The following is an 18773-nucleotide window of genomic DNA, read 5'->3' as shown; positions in this document are numbered from 1 at the left end:
AACACTGCGAACCTAGTGTGGAGCGGAGGGAGGTCCTGAAGACGGAGCAGGGTCCCTTCAGCCCGCCTTGTTGAATTCTTCATCCCCAAGTGCGGGGTACCGCAAGAGTAGCTTGAATGGCTGCGAGCAGCCCGCCCCTGTGTGACTGTGCTTCAGATCTGACCCAAGACCTCCCTTCGCCCAGCTCCCCCATCCCATGAGTCACCCACCACCTATCAGGAAGGGCAGCTGCTGAGCCTGGAAGCCCTGGCTTCCAGCCTCCCGGCACTGCGGGATGTGTTCCAGGGCGGGACGCTCCATTCAGGGCCTCACCCACACTGCCATGCGTGCCATTTATAGCAACAATCCACTTCTCCTTTTTACAGTTGGGTTTGTTTATGGAATGATGTCATCAGGGGAAGGAGATCTTTTTTTTCCTGAGGTCAGTACAATACATACTTGGACAAAAGGCTAAGTGCTGGGAATCAGGAGCTGTGCAAGTTCTCTGGGACCCGTCGCACGTGCTCCGGGCACACCTCGACCCAGCTGGCTTAATCTACCAAGCAACAATGACAGTAGGGACATGCCATCCCCTGAAACAATGAACCGACCTTGGGTGGAAACCTGACAGAAAAGTGCCTTGTTGAAGACAAATTTAGCGTCATCCTCCAGATATTCATGCAGTTGGAGAATGAACTGACGCTGAGCGTGTGATGGGAAACAGACAGGCTTTGTGGTCATGAAATGAAATGTTATTTGGGGCAAGACAGTTGTCCTCCTGAGCCTGTTTCTGCATCAGGACACAGGCACTGCCTCGCCTACATACCAGGGCTGTGCAGGCGGGCTAAGTTGCTTCCGTTGTGTCTGACTCTTTGCGACCCCTTGGACTGTAGCCCTCCCCAAGCTTCTCTGTCCATGGGATTCCCCAGGCAAGAACACAGGGGTGGGCTGCCACGCTCTCCTCCAGGGATCCAGCCTGCGTCTCTTATGTCTTCTGCACTGGCGCCGCCTGGGAAGCCTACCAGGGTTTTGCTGAGGGTGGATTCAGGCGTGACCTCTGAGGGGCCCCCACTACAGAAGGCCCAATGGCTGCATGGTGCTTGGGGCTGGCTCTCTAAGCCTCAGCTTCAGGGCCCAGGGGAGAGGCCAGGCTGGGCCGTCACCTTGTGGTTGTAAAAGTGCCCGTTGATGGAGAAGCGGTGTCGCCGGATCCTCTGGGCCTCACCGGGCGCTCGGCTCCTGGGCCGCCTCTGGATCACACAGGCTGCGTCGCTCTTGGTCCGCATCAGCTGTGGGGTCTCCTCGTCCTCCTCCGCTGGCTCTGTGGCAAGAAACGGACAAGGGGGTCAGGCTCAGGACAGGGGCCTGCAGCAGTGACCCAGCAGCCTCTGTGGTGGTGCTGCGTGTGAAGGTGGCTCCCTGGCACACTGGGCTGCAGGAGACGGCAGTGTGGGCACTGTCCCTGTGATGGAGGCTGGGGTCAGCCAGTGCGACGGCCATTTTGCAGACAGGAAAGGCGACCCCCAGACAGGATAACCTGTGTCCCCACGCCACACGGCCATAGCCTCTGGGCCTCCAGCTCCAGGGACCCAGAGCAGGACTTTGACAGCCCCAGCCCTGTCCTCTGGGCAAGCCCTTCACGGAGTCCAGGAGGAGGTGCCGAGAGGACAGACTCCCAGGCACGGATCCTGGTGGCTGGGGAAGAGGTCCCGGGGGCCCACAGGGCCGGGGGGAGCCGTGCTCTCTGCAGATGTCCCGTTTTCAGAAGGCAGCACGCCGCAGGGATGCAGACAACCACATCACCTCTGGAAGCCTCCGCCTGCCTGTCCTCGGCTGAGGAGTCAGTAAGAATGCCTTGGGCTGAGGAGAGGTTGAGCAGGGGCTGGGCTTCCCTGGTGGCTCACCGGTAAAGAATCTGCCTGCAGTGCAGGCATTACAGGAGATGCGGGTTTCAGCCCCGGGTCCGGAAGACCCCCTGGAGCAGGGCATGGCAACCCCCTCCCTATCCTTGCCTGGAGAATTCCATGGACAGAGGAGCCTGGCGGGCTACAGTTCATGGGGTCACAAAGAGTCTAACACGACCAAAACAGCTTAGCACACACGCTCTTGAAGGCAAACGAAGACACTCTTTGCTACTCCACAAAGCTGATCTCCAGAGATGGCGGTCATGAGCCAGACCCCCCCACCACCCCAGATGAGTGGGACCGGGTCCTGGGCTGCTCGAGGCCCCACCGACCTGATCTTTCTCTGGAACTCTCCTCCTGGGGCCCAGCCTGAGCGCTGGGTTCCTGGGCAGTGACTCTGCCATCTTGAACAGGTGGCTCCTTCCTGAAAAGAGACAGTCATGGTGCTGAGAGGGCTCCTGGCAGAGAAAGGTGGTTCAGATCAAAGAAAAGGAGGCCGGCTGCCTCTGTGGGCCAGACACAGGCCAGAAGCAGGACAGGCTGAGCTCAGGCCGGGATTTCACACATGGTCAAAGTAAAAGATAAAAAAAAAAGCAAAAGATTGCCAGTGTCTGCTGGAAGGACAGGGAGTCTGCCCTGCAGACCTGAGTGGCCTGTTCTAGGCCCCGGGGTACGGACAGATGGACACACAAACCCGTGCTGGGCGCCAGGCCGAGGCGGTCGGCCTCTGCGGCCATGTGCCGAGTGGGCACTCTGGGCTGCCTTCTGGCCCCTCTGGGCTGCCTTCTGGCCCGGGGGAGTAGGGCAGCAGCATCCTGGAGGGGGCTAACCGCCAGGCCTCGAGAAAGGCGGACTCCAAGCCAAGGCAGCCAGCGCTGGACTGGAGGAGGGATGGGCGTGATGGGAAAGGAACCTGGGAGGAATGGACAGAGGAGCCAAGCCGGCACCGAGGGGCCTCCGCGGGGCCTTGTCTGAGACTGCTCGTGTGACCGCTTTTACCTCCTTTGTAAGGAGCCCATCCAAACCTGAAGCTCTAAGGCCCCAGACCCACTGCGAGTGACCAGGGACATCTGGGGATGCACCGGGGGCACCGGTGTGCAAAGGGCGAATTTCTGAAGGAAAGTGTTTTGAATTTCCGACTCTTAGAAGGATTTATTACGTGTGGAAGCAAGCAAAACTCAGCAGCTTAGTGCCCAGCTTTGGGTGTGAAGTGGGAAGAGGCAAACATCTGTTAAGACAGGTAGAAAACCATTTTATCCCAATCAAAATGTTCTTAATATATTCAAATAAATCTGATATAAATAAATTCTGATAAATTTGTAAAAATAAATTCTGATATTGAAGTAAAAGCAGAGCCGTTGGAGGCTAAACCTGTGTGTTTTAGGGCAGAACAGGAGGTGCTGAGAGGCTTGGCTTGCAGACAGCTTTGAGAGGCCTCTTTCTCTTACAGACGAGAATGTCTGAGAAGCTCAAGTGGAGGAGAGGGCAGCCTGGGTCGCTCTCCAGGAGGGGGGGTGACTTGCTTGTCATGGAGAAGAACCACTTCGGGGTGAGGCTTCAGGTTGGCAGCTGAGGTCCAGGGCTGAGGCAGTCAAGGGGTGACAGGAGTGACCGGGTTGAGGGTGGGTTTACCCTCCCACCTCCCGCCCCAGACAGAAACGGGGCTTTCATACAGAGACAGAGATCAACCTCCTGGCCCCGCACACTCCAAGCAGTACTTTTAGGTTGTCATGGAGACCACCTGGGCCCGCCCCACCCAGCGGGCACTCACAGATGGCAGCTCGACTGTCCGGGTGTCCAGGAGAGGTGCACGCGCTCCCTGTCATCCTGTATCTGGAGCCGGATGGGCCGCTTCAGTCCCCAGGAAATGTTGAGGAGCCCCTCGATGATCAGAGCCCCTTCTTCCTGTGGGGACCCACACGCTCAGCCCCTCCTCTCAGAGCAGCCGCACTCAGGGGTCACTGACCACCCTCACACCCCGCTCAGAAGTCAGCCCACGGGACCCCCCTGTGCACTCAGGCCCCCAGATGCAGCCTCTCATCCCGAGGGTCCCGTCTTCCTCTAGGGGAAGGCCCACGAATTTCTCTGTGCTCTAAGGCACGAGGCCCGGGCTGGAGAGGAAGCCTGAGGCGTGCCCTTCCACCACTCGGGCGCAGGGGCTGGGACAGGGCGCTGAGTCAGGTGTCCCACAGGAACGCAGCTGCTGTCCGGCAGGCACGTCCACACAGTGGCAAGGAAACACACCCCAGGGAAGCACAGCTGTGCAGACACCGGTGCAACACAGGCCAGCTCTCCGCCCAGCGCTGCGCCTGCTCGGGGGGCCCACGGTCACCTGGTCCCGCTGGGAACGTGCCAAGGGCACTGGATCCCATGCCCACTAGAGCTGAGCAGGACCAGCATGGTCCCCACCCACAATTTCCGAGCGGGCCTCTTTCCTCCAGGCCAGTCTTGCCTTCCTCACCACCTGGGGTATGGCCAGTCCCACACCCCACTACTGGCACACACACTCAGAGTACCAACAACAGCTCCCAGCCTGTGTCCCTGACCAGCCCTAATTCTCCAAGGTGGCACAGCCAAAGCCTGAGGTCCTAATCAACAGAGTCGTCCAGGAGCACTCGCAGCCCGCTCCCACTTGCTCCCCTCGGGTCCTCGATTCTGTTTCTTGACCTATTTCAGGCTTCTGTCTGCACACAACCACCTCCAACTCCCCTGTGCCAAGCTGATCAAGCCCACACGTGCTCCTGGCCAGGCTGCTTTGTCTGTGCCCTCAGAGCACCTGCCAGAAACCTTCTCAGCCTCACCCTTCAGCCAAGTCAGGTCTCCCCAGCTACAGGCTCCTAGTCTGCTCGGATACCGGTCTTTGGGCAATGAACTTAAAACATCATTCTCCCAGTGCTCTCTCAAGCACCATTCTGTTATAGATTCATCAACGCCATTTCTTTCTCCTTGCTGGCACTGAAAACTGTGAGAACAGAGAGACTGTGGGAGTTTCATATCGCTGGCAACTTACAGGGGTGTCCTGCAGTACTGATTTCATGGTTACTTAGTAATAGTTTAAAAACACCATGCCATCCACAAAGAAAATAGTTCTCTTCTGTTCAAGGTTATCAAAAATACACACAGCTTTCTGGAACGGCCTTGCACCATTTGCTAAAAAGAAAACAAGTAACAACAGCAAGAGGAACACCAGAGCCGCTGACAACTGCTGACACCGCACAAGCACGAGGAGGCGGCGAGCTATCCCTGGAGACTAGATGGGCTCAGTGAGGCAACGGTCCCGGGAGGGTAGTGGAAAACCCAGAGTGGGTGGTGAAGGAGGTCCCTCTCCTCTGCTGTGGGTTTCCTCTGATAAGATCAGAGAAAGCTGCAGGCTGAGAGGGCGTTCCCTCCATCCAGGGAAGGGGAGCTCAGACCCGGGGCCCCCCTGGTGTCTTTGCAGGGACACCAGACGTGAGTCGCACGAGGCAGCTGGTCCCTAGCGCAGCTCAGCCCTGACCTTAGGCAGCAGCTCTGCCCCAGCCCCTCGCTTCCCCAGAACAAGCCCCCGCATCTTTCTTCACAGTGGGGTCCCCAGAACCGTCTTTGAAGGCCTGGCCTCAGCATGTCCAGCCTCACGGACCCCGCCCCAGCCTTGCCCCAGAGCATCAGCTGGTCTGCGGCTATGGTTTTCTTCATGTTCCTCCACCCAGAGTCCACCGTGGGGCGGGTATCTATGGATAAACATGTCTGCAAGTGGACATGAGCTGTTCCTGGTACAGCGGAGGCTCTCTCCAGCAATGTGTCAACATCTAACAGTGGCTGAAGCCAAGTCTGAAAGCCAAGACCTGAACCGCACTTTGGGTGAAGGACATAACGACTCGCTCATTGCTATGCTCTCTGTACCTAGAGTAGTTGCTGACCCCGCAGGCTGCCCCTGGTCCCAGAGGAAGGTGACCATAGCCCAAGGCTCAGCAAGCCTAAGGAAGCCCGGCCTCAGCCATCTCCAGGCTGAGTTCCGCATCGCTGTGTCTTACGGGGCCCCTGCGTCTTACGGGGCCCCTGCAGGTATAGGCCCGGGGCTCAGTCAGAGCCAGCACTGGGCCAGAGTGACTGGGGTGTCGGGGTGCTGGTGTAAGATGTATCAAAGAATGCTTCTAGGCAGAGATGGCAGAGCTTAGGGCCGCTGTGGAGGTCCAGTGGAGGCCCCTGGCCCTCCCAGTGCTCTGAGATGGCCAGGAGCTGTGGCTACCCCACCCCTGCCCTGCGGAGTAAACATTCCCAGAACCTCCCACGGGTGCAAACACTTGCTCCAAGCTGGCAGCTGGGCCAGACCCCGCCCGCCAAGCTGTTTTCCTCTGAGAGCCTTCCTGAGCACTGCTATTTTTGGCCCTGTGTGACAGTAATTGATTGCCGGTGGAAAGGTATAAAAGCAGCGGCCAGCCCCCGAGCCTTGCCAGACAGCTCAGGGAGGCTTTCACTGTGGACAGAGCCCCGGCGCATCGTCCTCCTTGTCCCTCTGGCAGCAATCTGGCTCTGGATACCAGCTCCAACTCCTCGACCCTGGGCCCTTGGCCCTGAGTTTCCTGGGTGCTTCCTGAGGACTTCCTTGCTCACCCATCTCCCCTGCTACCCCCAGGCCTCCTCAGCTACAGGTAAGGGAGGGCCACTGCTCTCTGGTCAGAGGTAAAACAAAATCGCGTTGGGCAGGTTTGAGGGCAGTTCTCAGCCTGGGACGTGCCCTGCGGGTTCGCGACCAGGATGCAGCTGACAGCGGGGACAGCAGCTGCTGAGGGGCTTTATATTCAGAGGCGTTTCCCCTGAGGGAGACGGTCCATATGTTTTCCCAGCACCCTTGAGAGGTGTTTTTACAACCCTATTTTACCGAGAAGTGGAGGCTTGGAGAGGTGACTTTGCCAAGAACCCTGGGTCAGGAACGGCCGTTTGGTTTTTAAACCCAGGTTTGGTTTTAAACCCAGGTTTCCTCAGACTCCAGCCCCATGAAGCTGGGCTCTCTGATTTGCACAGGTTCTTGAACCACAGTAATGATAGAGTCTTAGGGATGTCAGCAGAAAGAGCCCAGGAGTTCGAGCCTGGTCATGGAGCTGCAGACTTTAAACTGCTCTCAGGCTTCTGATTCACCCAGGTGACCTCAGATGGGGGAGGGGCCGTGGGTGTCAGGATGGCCCGCAGTCCCTCACCCCAGGGCCTCTGTCAGCCAACAGGTTGCCGCCTCCCTGTCACCGGCAGCCATGAGGTCCCGGCTTTTGCTTTCTGTGGCTCTCCTGCCCACAATTCGCGAGACCTCGGAGGAGATGCTACCCGGAGGGGCTGGAGAGGAGCCCCCCGCCTCCCCCAGCCTGGAGGACTACGTGAGGTCCATTTGCCAGTTGGCACAGCCCACCTCGGTGCTGGATGAAGCTGCAGCCAGGGTGCGAACCAGCAGACCCCACCGGCCAGCCCGTTCCTGTGCGAAGAGCTGCCCCGCTGGGTCTCTACAGGACATCACCACTCCCTTCACTGGCCAGCAGCCCTCCCTGTCCGGGACTGGCACTGTGGACCCCCTGGACTGGCTCTTTGGGGAGTCTCAGGAGAGGCAGCCAAGTAGAAGGGATGTACCAAGGAGGACTGGACCCTCCGCTGATCCCTGGGCTTCTCGCAGACAGACGGACAGTGGCAAGGCACCAGGGACCCCCAGAGGGAGGCTGAGTGATGCCAAGGCTCCAGGGCACTCTCTGCGGAGAACGTCGAGGGACTGGCACCAGTGCTCCCAGGCTTCTGGGCAACCTGGACAGGATGCGGGCTCCCTCGCAAGCCCTCGCCACAGCAGCATCCTCAGAACTCTCTGTTTGTACCTCCCGGTGATCCATGAACTCTGAGACCGCCCCAATAAAGACTTCTGTAAATAGCACACAGGGATGCGTCTCCTCCACGCCTCGCCTTCCTATTCTACCCCCCACCACCCGGGTGGGGTCTGCCCCTGGCAGGTTCTGGGAGGGAACCACCTCTCTGCAGGGGCTCTCTGCTTTGGCAAGTCCCAGTGAGACCCCTTCTTTGAATAACAGCCTATCCCACCTGTGGCTCTCCTAACTGGCTTACCACCTTCGGCAAGTCATTTAACGTGTCTGTGCCTCGGTTTTCTCCCGGGTAAGCGGTGATTAATGAGGCCTGCCTCCTAGGCTGTGCTGAGACCCGCACACATCCGGGGGTGCAGGTTACGAGCCACACGTGGCGCAGCTGCTGCCTCTGGTGGCCTCACAGGTGGGGAGACGAGGAAGGTTGAGGGGAGGAGAAAGCCTTGGCCCTCAGTGGTGTCACAGCCTGGCCCTGGGCACTCCCAAGCCCCCCCGGGGCCCATGAGCAAACAGAGGGGCTCAGCAAACGCAGCTGCTGTGCTTCAGGGGGTCGGTCCCGGGGGCTTCCCAGGGAGCCTCAGGGGTCCCACCGCCCAAGCCCTGCTGTGGCCCCAGGAGCATTCCCCACGCTGACGGCCAAGACAAAACCTGCCCCTGCCGGCCTGCAGGGCACCGCACCCCAGACCACATGGTCCACTCGTTCCCACCCCTCACGGCCTCACCCAGGGGCCTCTCATCCGTGGGGTGAACGGCAGGGTCCAGGGACCACAGCCTCATTCCACATGTCCATGGGTGCCCCCACCCTCAGCCCTGGGTCCCCACAGCCTGGCAAACCTCAGTTCCCAGAGGCGTCTGGCAAGCAAGGGGGTGAGGATGAGGAACAGGGGAGGGGGCAGACTGCCTCCCTCGGGGAGGAGGTGGGCATCGGAGCAATCAGAAGACACAGGCCTGAGGCCTGCTGCTGGGTTCTCCTGGGCCAGGCCAGGGCTGGCTGCCCTCATCAGGGTGGGACAGACAGAGGAGCAAAGGACAGAGCTGGGCCCACGGGTGGGCGCAAGGCCTGCCTCAGTTTCCCCACCTCCTTGCTCTGTGGACTAGCAAATACCCGCCCTCCCTCCCTCCATCCATCCTACCCTCCCTTCCTCTCTTTTGCCCTTTCTTTCCTTCAACTTAAAAATATTTACAAAAATCACTTTGGACATTTACAGTGCATATCAGTCCTCTTTAACGTGTGTTCTCTGAGGAGGCAGAATGTAAACCATACATTAAAAAAAATATATTAGAATGATAATAATTTTAAATTTTAAAAGAAAATGTTTCGGACAAGTGGTTAGTTTCCTGATCTGTAAAATGGGGACAGCAAGGCCCATCCTTCACATTCTACAGTGATTGGGGAATCAGTACAAGTGAGCTCAGAGATGGAATTACGAACACTACATACAAATTCCCAGCGGTCACTACTGCTGTGCCTCTGGTTGGCTCAAATCTCTGGGTCCCTGACCTTCTGCAGCAAATATGTGTGGAACAGACATTGGTCGGAACTTCCTTAGGAGGTGTTGAGGAGGGCTGACCTACTGGGTGGGGGTGTGGCTGGTGACGGGATGTCCTGGGCTCACTGGGTCAGCTTACAATGAAGCAGCGGAAATTAGGATGACGCTGCTAATCCCGCAAGCTCAGGAATCACACTGCTGCATTTCAGGAGATCAGACAAGGCCAAGGAGAGCCGACAAGGCCAAGGAGAGCCCTGGGCTCTGGACTTCTCTGTCTATTTCCTGGATGTAAAATAAGCTAATGGCACCTTCAGAAGGTACGCCCTAAAAAGAAAGCAGAAAAGAATAAAGGTCTGGGGGAAGTGGTCTCCAGCAGCGTCCCAAGCGCCTGAGGACAGAACAGCCTGTCAGAAAGTGCTCGTGCTGAGGTCCCAGTGAGCAGCCCACCCAGCACTGAGACAGGGAAGGGCCCGATGCCCCTCCCACCTGGAGAGGCAGACTGGAAAGCGCTCAGCAACTCCCAGGGGACACGGGCCTAGGGCTCTGTCAACCCCTGTCATTCCTGCCTTCAGGCATTAGAGGAAGGGGGGTCACTGTAAGAGGGAAGGGGTCCCTGGTGGAGGAAGGTCCTTCCCTTAAGCAGGACGCAGCGGCTCTGGGGCTGAGGTCCTACACTGGGTGTGATGTGCGCTCAGGCCACCAGGGAGAGCTCTGCGTCCATTTAGAGCTGAGCGCGGGCAAGGTGGGAGGCTGGCTTTGGAAGCTGGCCGCACACCACACCCAGCGACCCCAGGGCCCTAAGGCCTCTAGCTCATAATGTCAGCAGTGATATAGTTGCCCACTGGCATTTCCCGGTGGTCCATTATTCTCTACAGGCACCAACCAGCCTGGTTAAAATGCTTTGCTATTTTTCCGAAAGGCTCAGATTGCTCCTGGTTATTCACACTTTCGGAGAAGGCAATGGCCCCCCACTCCAGTACTCTTGCCTGGAAAAATCCCAGGGACGGGGGAGCCTGGTGGGCTGCAGTCCATGGGGTCGCTAAGAGTCAGACACGACTGAGCAACTTCACTTTCAGCTTTCACTTTCATGCATTGGAGAAGGAAATGGCAACCCACTCCAGTGTTCTTGCCTGGAGAATCCCAGGGACGGGGGAGCCTGGTGGGCTGCCGTCTATGGGGTTGCACAGAGTCGGACACGACTGAAGCAACTTAGCATTCACCCTTTTCATTGTAAAACAAGCAGAATTATCCTATCCTAAAGGCGAGGTTTTCAATGAAGGAAGCTAGTGCTTCAGCCTACTGAGCTGGGGATCCTTTGCTCCTAGCCCTTTAGAAGCTGGGGGAAAGTTCATGGGGAAACGCTTGCTCCAGGTGCGGCCCCATTGACACATTTCATCTCTCTAAGTTCAAGGGACTGCAGATGAGACAGTGGAAGAGAAGGTGCCCCAACTGTAGCAGCCAGGCTGAGGTTGCTCCATGGCAGGCCTGGTGACAGCAGGGGTGGGGAGGTACCCGATGCTGAGCACCCCGTGCTTAGCTTGGGGGTCGAGCCTGGGGATCAAAGGTAGCGAACAGCCCTCTGAGTCTCTAAGATCTGGTGAGGCATCCTCAACAGAGACCTCCAAAGGTTTCCAGAGTGTAATGCTGACCACGCTACCACTGCATCTCACACTCCTCTGCTCAGGCCTTGGAGCCACACCAGCATCTCTGTTACTTCAGTGTCATCGTGGACCAGAGGCTTATGTAAGAGTCCCGGTTTCTTTGCTGGAAAACGGCCCCGGCTCCCTCATCAAGTTCTAGGACTACAACGAATAGAGTTGAGGCCAAGCTCCTCCTGTCTGTCCTGCCCTTGGGGCCTGCAGGGCCAGGAGAGGCCAGTCTCAGGTGGCCCTGTAGCAAGTTCTGAGGTCAGCGAGTCCCTGAGGCCCAGAAGGTCCCAGGTGAGCGATCTGAGGAACTGCAGAGACCCCGACACCGGGTGGGTGAGCCACTCTGAGACGTGGAGCTCCAGGAACCAGTGTTAGAACTCCCTGCCTCCCAAGCCAGTGACCTGTCTTGATGGTGGCGGTCACCTCCAAAGACATACACTCCCTCAGGCTGGCACACCTGGACGGTTAAAGCTGCAGAAGTTTCATGAAAAGTACTTTCCAGCTCCAAGGACACCAAGGCAGACCCCCCCACCCCACCGCCACCCGCTTCAGGGTTAGAAAAGTGAAACTCTCTGCCTGTGGGATGTTAACTTCCTGCCTCTGGGGAACGTCAGGAGCTCGTCTTCCTGAGGCAGCGTCCTCTACTCCTCCACGGGGACTGTCCCATCTCACAAACAGGGTTGGGGCTTCCCAGCCCCACTCAGCTGTTCCTACAGAGGGGAATGTTCTGGGGAATCCCAAGTGCCAAGATCAAGCTCTTAGATTAGCTGTTCTCAAACGTGGCCATCACCAGAATTCCCTGGAGGACTTGTCAAAACAGCTGGGAGGGTGAAAGAGTTTGATTCAGCAGGTCTGAGCAAAGGAGGGTGGGAAGAGTTTGCTGGCCCTTCTCAGACACTGATGGGCTGCAGAAAGTCCAAGAGCCAACACGATCTCGACCCTGTGTTCAGTCTCTCTGTTATGTTCAACTCTTTGTGACTGTATGGACTTTGGCCCGCCGTGTAGCTCCTCTGTCCATGGCATTTTTCAGGCATGAATACTGGAGTGGGTGGCCATTTCCTTGTCTAGGGGATCTCAACCGTGGGTAACTCCCAAAATAAAGCTTAATCATGATCACGATAAGACTTCCCATTTGGCTTTTTCAAATGTCCCAATATCCCGACCAGGGCTCCCCTGTGAAAGAGCCGAAAGTTCCGGATGGTGGTAAGACCACCTCTACTTAACCTGCCTGGTGACTGGCTCCCTGAGCCTTGGCCGTGCTGGTCGCTCCCTGGAGCTCAGCTGGTGCCCGCGGGCTATGTGCGGCTTACAGGCGTGCTTTATTTAGCTCACATAGTGTTTCGAGGTTTGGAAATTCCACATGAAATTCTGGATATCTAGCTTCTTTTGAAAAATCAGGAAGGGTTTGGGTGCCCCAATCCCAGAACTCCACGCGGCCACCCTGGCTGGGTCTGACAGGCAGCGGTGGCCTGCCAGTGGGCCGACGTCTTCTCCCCAACAGCCACCCTGCCCGGCCCTGTGAGCGTCACTTGGGGAGCCCTCCTCTGCTGCAAGGCTCTCCTCTTGGTTGAAAAGCAGAGAAGCTGTGCTTTTACTCCTGGATTGCTGTGAACTTGGGCAAACCAGGGCCCTGTGATGAAGGATGGGCAGAGGAAGGACTGGGCTGGGTGGAATCTCAAAGATTTCAAACACTGGAATCCTGACCAAAGTCCCAGGAGGAAGGAGAAGACCCACGTTGTGAAATCCATCGGCTCTGCATTCTCTTGGGGATGGTCAGACCCTCCGCACCCCTTGCAGGGACCTCAAAGGAGATAATTTTGTCCCCAACTCAGAGAATGGGAGACCTGACAATTCATTATCCTTACTGGACACTTAAAGTGAAGGAAACATTCTTTCACTTGGTTAACAGGCATAAAGAATTACCCTTGGTTAATAGGCATAAAGCAGTTGCCACAAAAAGACTGGCCAAAGTCTTTCTGGCCAGCCAGGATAAACGGTGAGCCTATGAAACAGAAGACAGGCGGCCTTACCTCCCTGTGCCTCAGCTGGGAGCTCCTGCCCTCGTGGTAGCAGTTGTAGGTTTTCAGCAGGCTTAGGAGCTCTGACCTGAAAAGGTAAGGACACACATGTGATCTTGGAGTGTGGCCGGGCCCTGGATAAAGCATTTGGCTTTGGTGGCCTCAGTTTCCTCATTTATAAAATGGGCACAATGTACACACTTTGCCAACAATATATATTCCATTGAGAGGCTAGACTTTGCCATCAGACACATGCCTTTCAATCTTCTATGGAGTTTCACATACCAGCACTCCTGGGAAGCCTGAGGTGGGGCTGAGACGGAAGCAAAACTCACCGAGGGGCCCAGGTCACACTGTTGTACTTCGAGGGTGTTTGCACAATTTCACTGTTATAGATAAGAGTTCCTGACAATCTCTCTATACTTAACTTCTGAGCCACCTCCTCGGAATAAATCACTTGGGCTTGGCTAATTGGCTTTTTAAAAGCTTGCTTTTTCCCCCCATATGACCTCTGATAAGGGTCTGGGCTGGCTGCTGTGGGAGTACCACCAGAGATGTCTGTCTTCTTCCTCCTGACTTTCTGGACGTGGTCAAGGGATGAGACTGACAGCTCTGGGCGTAAGATCCTGAAGGCCCTAGGAAGGCTACTGAATCCAAACGCTTTTCCCCTGAATAAAGGGAAAGCCACAGCTTGTGTCTTGGCTGAGGTGTGGCAGAGAGAAAATGACTCCAGCTTGCCGCACCCAAGCTGGGCTCTGCAGGCAGTGCGGTCCCATAGACATGAAATGAAGGATACGCACATGGTTTTAGATTGTCCCGTAGCCACATGGGGCTTCCCTGGAGGTCAAGTGGTAAAGACTCTGCCTGCCTGCCTGCCTGCAGGAGATGCGCAGGGGACCCGGGTTCGATCCCTGGCTCGGGGAGGCCCATTAGAGAAGGAGATGGCAGCCCCCTCCAGTGTTCTTGCCTGGGAAAGCCCATGGACAGAGGAGTCTGGTGGACTACAGTCCACGGGGTCGCAAAAGAGTCGGACGCGACTCAGGGGCTAACTCACCGCAGCAGCCACGCACCAAGGAAAATACAACAGGGGGTTATGCTCACCAGCACATTCTACTGAGCCCAGTGTCTCTGGAATGTGAGCATGGAATCTATTACAAGCTGCACTGAGACTTTGGTCACTGCTTTGTTTTGTGAGCGATTTTTGCCACTTGGAGCCTCTTCCTGTTCAGTACACCCTTTCAGCACAGGCCACGTGCTTAGCAGCCACTGTGGCTGGTGGCTCCCTGCTGGAAAGAGAGGCTCTAGAACCTCTCAGGCAGTGCTTTCACCCACACTCAAGCAACCTAGGGCCCGGATGAGCAGAACACACGCTGGTGCTCTGGCGTGCAGTCCTGTGCGACGTGGTAACGGGCAGGGTTTTACAACGTGATGGTATTAACAACGCAGAATTCAACGTTCCACGTCCACTGTGCTTCTAAGTGTGTAATCACTGAATACAGTCTTGTTAGAATATATTTATAGCACATAGTTAATAGGATATATATGTATAAATTTCCAGGACATATAATTGGGCTTCCCAGGTGGTGCTGGCGGTGAAGAACCCACCTGTCAATGCAGGAGACGTAAGAGATGCGGGTTTGATCTCTGACTGAAGCGACTTAGAATTCATCATATTAGGGTTATTATTATGACTTTTTCAAAATATTTAACATTGTTACATTGTTCTTATTATCAAATCTAAATAAGGATAACGATCTTGTAGGCAGCACTGTTTTTTCAGGGTCTCGGGAAGGAGGATCCTAGGAGCCAGGTCCTCAGTAAAAGCTAATGCATTTTAAGGAGACTTGGTTTGCCTTCAGGACAACAGACAAGAGCTGACTAAATTTAGAAAATATTTGGACTCAGGACTCGAAAAGCAAGATAAAATGAAAAAAAAAAAAAGATTTCTTTAGTTCAGCGATGAACTTGGAAAAGTTTCCCAGTTTTTCTTTTTTTATCATGAGACAGACAGGGAGTAAATAAAATAAAAAGAAGCAGAATTAAATCATAATGTCAATAAAATATACTCTTCCAATAAAAACCCAACACCAGTTTTGAGGGTTCTTTCCATGAACTGTTTGACACAACAAGAATGCAGGATTGTTCTAGTTTTTAAATAAATTAAGTGCCATCTCTGCGAGCCACAGTAGGCAGGCACACGTTCCTGCTTCCCTGGGCCCTAGGAGGTGGGGGTCAAAGGCATACCTTGACCCTTGATCTTCAAAGAGAAAGACTTCAGAAAGAAGCGGCCCCCATCACTGTCCCTGGGGCAGGCCCACCATCATACCTATTAAAAGTGCCCAGAATCCTTTCCCACAAAGGCTGCCGCCCGCAGGGGCGTGGCCGCCGGGGACGGCGGGCGTGGAGGCCCCTCTCTGCGCACAGTGACTTACTTCAGAATGGACTTGCTGTCGCTGATGGGCACACGGGAGCTGGGGGGACAATCTTCCTTCATCTTCTCCTCTCGTCTGCAGACTTGGAAGTTACCTGCTGGGCAGACAAAGGAGGGCCCACAGCCGGGTAAGCCGGGGGGAGCGACGGCCGGTGCGGGCCGGGCTTTGGCGTAGAGGCCTGAGGCCACTTACCCCTACTGCCCCTCACCGCACCCTGCCCCCAGGCACGGAGCGGCTGGAGCGCCAGACCCAGAGGGCTCAACGGGACCCCGCACCCCCATGCGCCAGCCCAGGCAGGGCAAGGCCAGAGGTACTGCTCAGCCCCCTGCCCCAACCTCTGCACAATCCCTGGGAATGAGATCACTCCCCGAGTGTTTCAGGCTGTATTCTCTTTCCCTTTTAAGGACACCTTGAATGATGTCTTCCACCTCCATTGCTCCCTCAGGCCTCTAAGCCGCCCTGGGCCTTTCTTGTCCATGCCCAGGGATCCCGGGGTGGTTGCCCCATTCCTGCCTTTGCAGTCAGCGCCCCTGGGCCAGTCCTCCCCAGTGACAGGCTGAGTGGTACCATGTTCACACATGCTGGAGGCTGTTGAACGTATTCCATGAGTTATTTATTCCTGACAGTACTATTATGAGGTGAGGACCATCGTGTACTCGTTTCACGGGTGGGGAATCAGGGACAGAGGTTGCGTGCTTCACCTAAGATTCCCAGCGAGTAAACGGTGAAGTCACTGATCACAAGCGTCTAGCCCCTCGATTCTGGTCTTTCAGCCCCTTCTCTACACTGATCTCGACAGCGACTTAAACCCTCAGACCCTTCATTTTCTCTTTGGCGCGTGAAGTAACTTCTGTCCTACAGGGTTGTTCATAGACTCATCCATGAAACCGTCTCTTCTCATTCACAACCTGGAAATGTTTGCGGAGCTTCCCAAGCCCTCGGGGCTCCTTTCATGGAGGGTAAATCTAGAGCTTTCTATCCTGTTGGCACCCTGGGCGTAGGTCCCCACTCTTTTCTGTCTCTGCATTATTCTGGCCAAGTGCTCGGTTATCAACGCCCCCTGCGCTTTGGGCTCTAAGGCAGCATCACACACACACACGCACGCACACACACACACTCTAACCTCGATCCTGCTTCTGCCCCCCTTCTCCCAAGGTGCAGCTAGGAGTGAGGAGTTTAGCGACCCCGGGGGATGGCACAGACCTGGGAGGGGACACAGCATGTCTGTCACATCATGGAGCTCCTTCGGCTTCTTCCCAAAAACAACACTCCACGTCTGTCCACACAGCCTGGTTCAGCCACACCTTCCTGACCCGTGTTTGTGCCAGGGCTACTGTGGGGCTCAGGGCCTGCCCTGCGGCTGTCGCCTGCAGGGCCTCACTGCACAGAGCCCCGGGCGCTGGTCCCACCTAGCCCAGCGCACCGTCTCCCTGCTGGCTCGATCCTCCCACACACCGGAGCCAGCCTTCCTGCAGCCACATCAGCCCTGAGCGCTGACACTGGAGGCAGGGGACACACGGTAGGCATGGAGACGGGGGAATGATCTGAGGGTGGGGAGCTTCCCGGTGACATCAGGATCATCCCCGAGATGCCTCCCCTCTGCCTTGGTCTGCAGTGTGGCAAACGGGCCCGCAGACGGGGCAGGCTCCCCGCTGCGGCCGCGCCGGCCCTGCCTCCGTAGGGCATAGGGCATTGGCGCCGTGGGGCCTGGAGCTGGGGGCCTCCAGCGGCCTTCTCCTTGACCTATTTCAAAATAGGGTTTCAGTTCCTCAGCATTTCAGCTCTCTTGTGGAAACAGTGATCTGCCAGCTTCTCTCTCCGGGTACTTCCTTAAATGCTACCAACACAGAAGCTGGCTTCAGCCCGGGGCAAGGCTGAGTCTCTCAGTCAACACTGCTTCTGTTGGGTCAGTGACCCAACTGTCTTGTTTTAAGCAAGCTCAAAATGGGAAGGGCTGGATTTCCCCAGAAATAGCCCGAGGAGCTTTCTTCCCTCACGCCTCGCTCTGCAGCCTGCTTGCCTCTCACCCTCCCCACTTCCTGCCCTGCGCTCCAGCCTGCCTGAGCTGCTCTCCGCTCCCCTAGTCTCTCAGCATCCAGCATCATCCTCATCCTAGACCCTACCCTTGGCTGTCCAGGAAGCCCTGCCCAGACCAGGTCCCCCCTCCAGCCATCAGCTCCTGTCTGGGCCAGCTCCTGTGCCCCGCTCTCCGTCACAGGACCCGCCTCTCGCTGTGACTCTCCCAGAGGAGCAGGAGTCTGGCGTGGCAGAGATGTTCCTTTTATGCCTCTCCGCTTGTTTCCAGCACAGATCACAAGACTGGATGCTGCGGAGATCCACAAATGCTGTTAAATTATTGAATGAGTACAGAAAGCCTCATGAGGTCCACCGAACTCAGCTTTCCCAGAGTTGTGTGTACACAGCCGGAATAAATCGTGTCTAAGTCTCTAGGGGCCAGGGACGTGGCTTGGCTGAGGGACACTGGTCAGTGTACTCCATGGGGGCTTGGGGACACATTCTTCTTTCGGCGGGGCAGCTTTTCTGGCGTTTCCTAAGAAGCCAGAAGTCTGGATTTTTACAGACCGTAGTCCACTTTTAAAGTTGGGTGACCATGGTGGAGACAATCACTGCCCCTGGAATGACCGCATGATAGCCCCCGCCCTCCAGCCCCTTGCAGCCACGGGGCCCTGTGACTGGCTTGCAGATGGAAGTGCTGAGTGTCACTCCCAGGCCAGCGCACCTGGGCCAGGGTGTGGCCCGGGAGCTCTCCTGCTTCCCGCCATGGTGACCCGGAAAGCCGCATAACCCAGTTAGTACAGCTTCTTGATGGTCAGCCTGGGTCCCAGAGTATCTCTGGGGACCAGAGGCCTCTGCCAATCCACAACAGATGTGGATGGGGGAAGAGAAATAAACCTCTCTGTTTCAGGGATTTGTTACTGCAGGATAATCTAGTTTATTCTAACGCAGTAAATAATTCAGTTAAAATGAATATACATGTCAATGTATGGCAAAAACCACTGCAATACTGTAAAGTAATTAGCCTCCAATTAAAATAAATAAGCTAATTAGAAAATGAATGTGTATATATATGTTTTAACTTCCCCGGTGGCTCCAGTGGTAAAGAACCCGGCTGCCAGTGCAGGAGACACAAGAGACGCGAGTCTGATCCCTGGGTCGGGACGATCCCCTGGAGGAGGGCATGGCAACCCACTCCAGTATTCTTGCCTGGAGGATCCCCATGGACAGAGGAGCCTGGTGGGCTACGGTCCATAGGGTTGCAAAGAGTCAGACGTGACTGAAGCAACTTAGCGCACATGCATATACATGTATCGGAGAAGGTGACAGCGCCCACTCCAGTGCTCTTGCCTGGAAAATCCCAGGGACGGAGGAGCCTGGTGGGCTGCAGTCCATGGGGTTGCAAAAAGTTGGACACGACTGAGCGACTTCACTTTCACTTTTCACTTTCATGC

At 56.1% G+C, this 18773-nt stretch overlaps 2 protein-coding genes across 6 annotated transcripts in view; one reads left to right on the top strand and one right to left on the bottom strand.

Annotated features, from left to right (window-relative positions):
- The window catches only part of RASSF4 (Ras association domain family member 4), a 34996-nt gene that overhangs the window by 9016 nt on the left and 7207 nt on the right, over positions 1–18773 (bottom strand). For 3 of the 4 annotated variants that reach the window (XR_005721420.1, XM_040242805.1, XM_040242803.1), the window contains exons 2-6: positions 15304–15397; positions 12884–12959; positions 3655–3788; positions 2216–2307; positions 1143–1300 (exon numbers count right to left, since the gene is read on the bottom strand). Coding sequence is in view for 3 of the 4 variants with exons in the window: in XM_040242805.1 (XP_040098739.1) it covers positions 1143–1300; positions 2216–2307; positions 3655–3788; positions 12884–12959; positions 15304–15365 (522 nt within the window). In the remaining variant the exon portion in view is untranslated. Of the gene's footprint in view, positions 1–1142; positions 1301–2215; positions 2308–3654; positions 3789–12883; positions 12960–15303; positions 15401–18773 lie in introns of all 4 variants that reach the window. The other variant, XM_040242804.1, reaches the window with a different exon arrangement.
- Positions 6301–9043, top strand: DEPP1 (DEPP1 autophagy regulator). Of its 2 annotated transcripts, none has more exons than XM_040242813.1 (2): positions 6301–6514; positions 7085–9043. In XM_040242813.1, exon 2 carries the CDS (start codon positions 7112–7114, stop codon positions 7736–7738), a length of 627 nt encoding a protein of 208 aa, XP_040098747.1. In that variant the 5' UTR covers positions 6301–6514; positions 7085–7111; the 3' UTR covers positions 7739–9043. The 2 variants fall into 2 exon arrangements, with proteins under 2 accessions (XP_040098747.1, XP_040098745.1); XM_040242811.1 differs by having other exon boundaries at positions 6302–6514; positions 7078–9043.

The sequence above is a fragment of the Oryx dammah genome, unplaced genomic scaffold (genome assembly GCF_014754425.2).
Source record: "Oryx dammah isolate SB20612 unplaced genomic scaffold, SCBI_Odam_1.1 HiC_scaffold_6, whole genome shotgun sequence".
Classification (NCBI taxonomy): domain Eukaryota; kingdom Metazoa; phylum Chordata; class Mammalia; order Artiodactyla; family Bovidae; genus Oryx; species Oryx dammah.
Note: the sequence above shows the minus strand (reverse complement) of the source record. Positions and strands in the feature narration are given on the sequence as shown.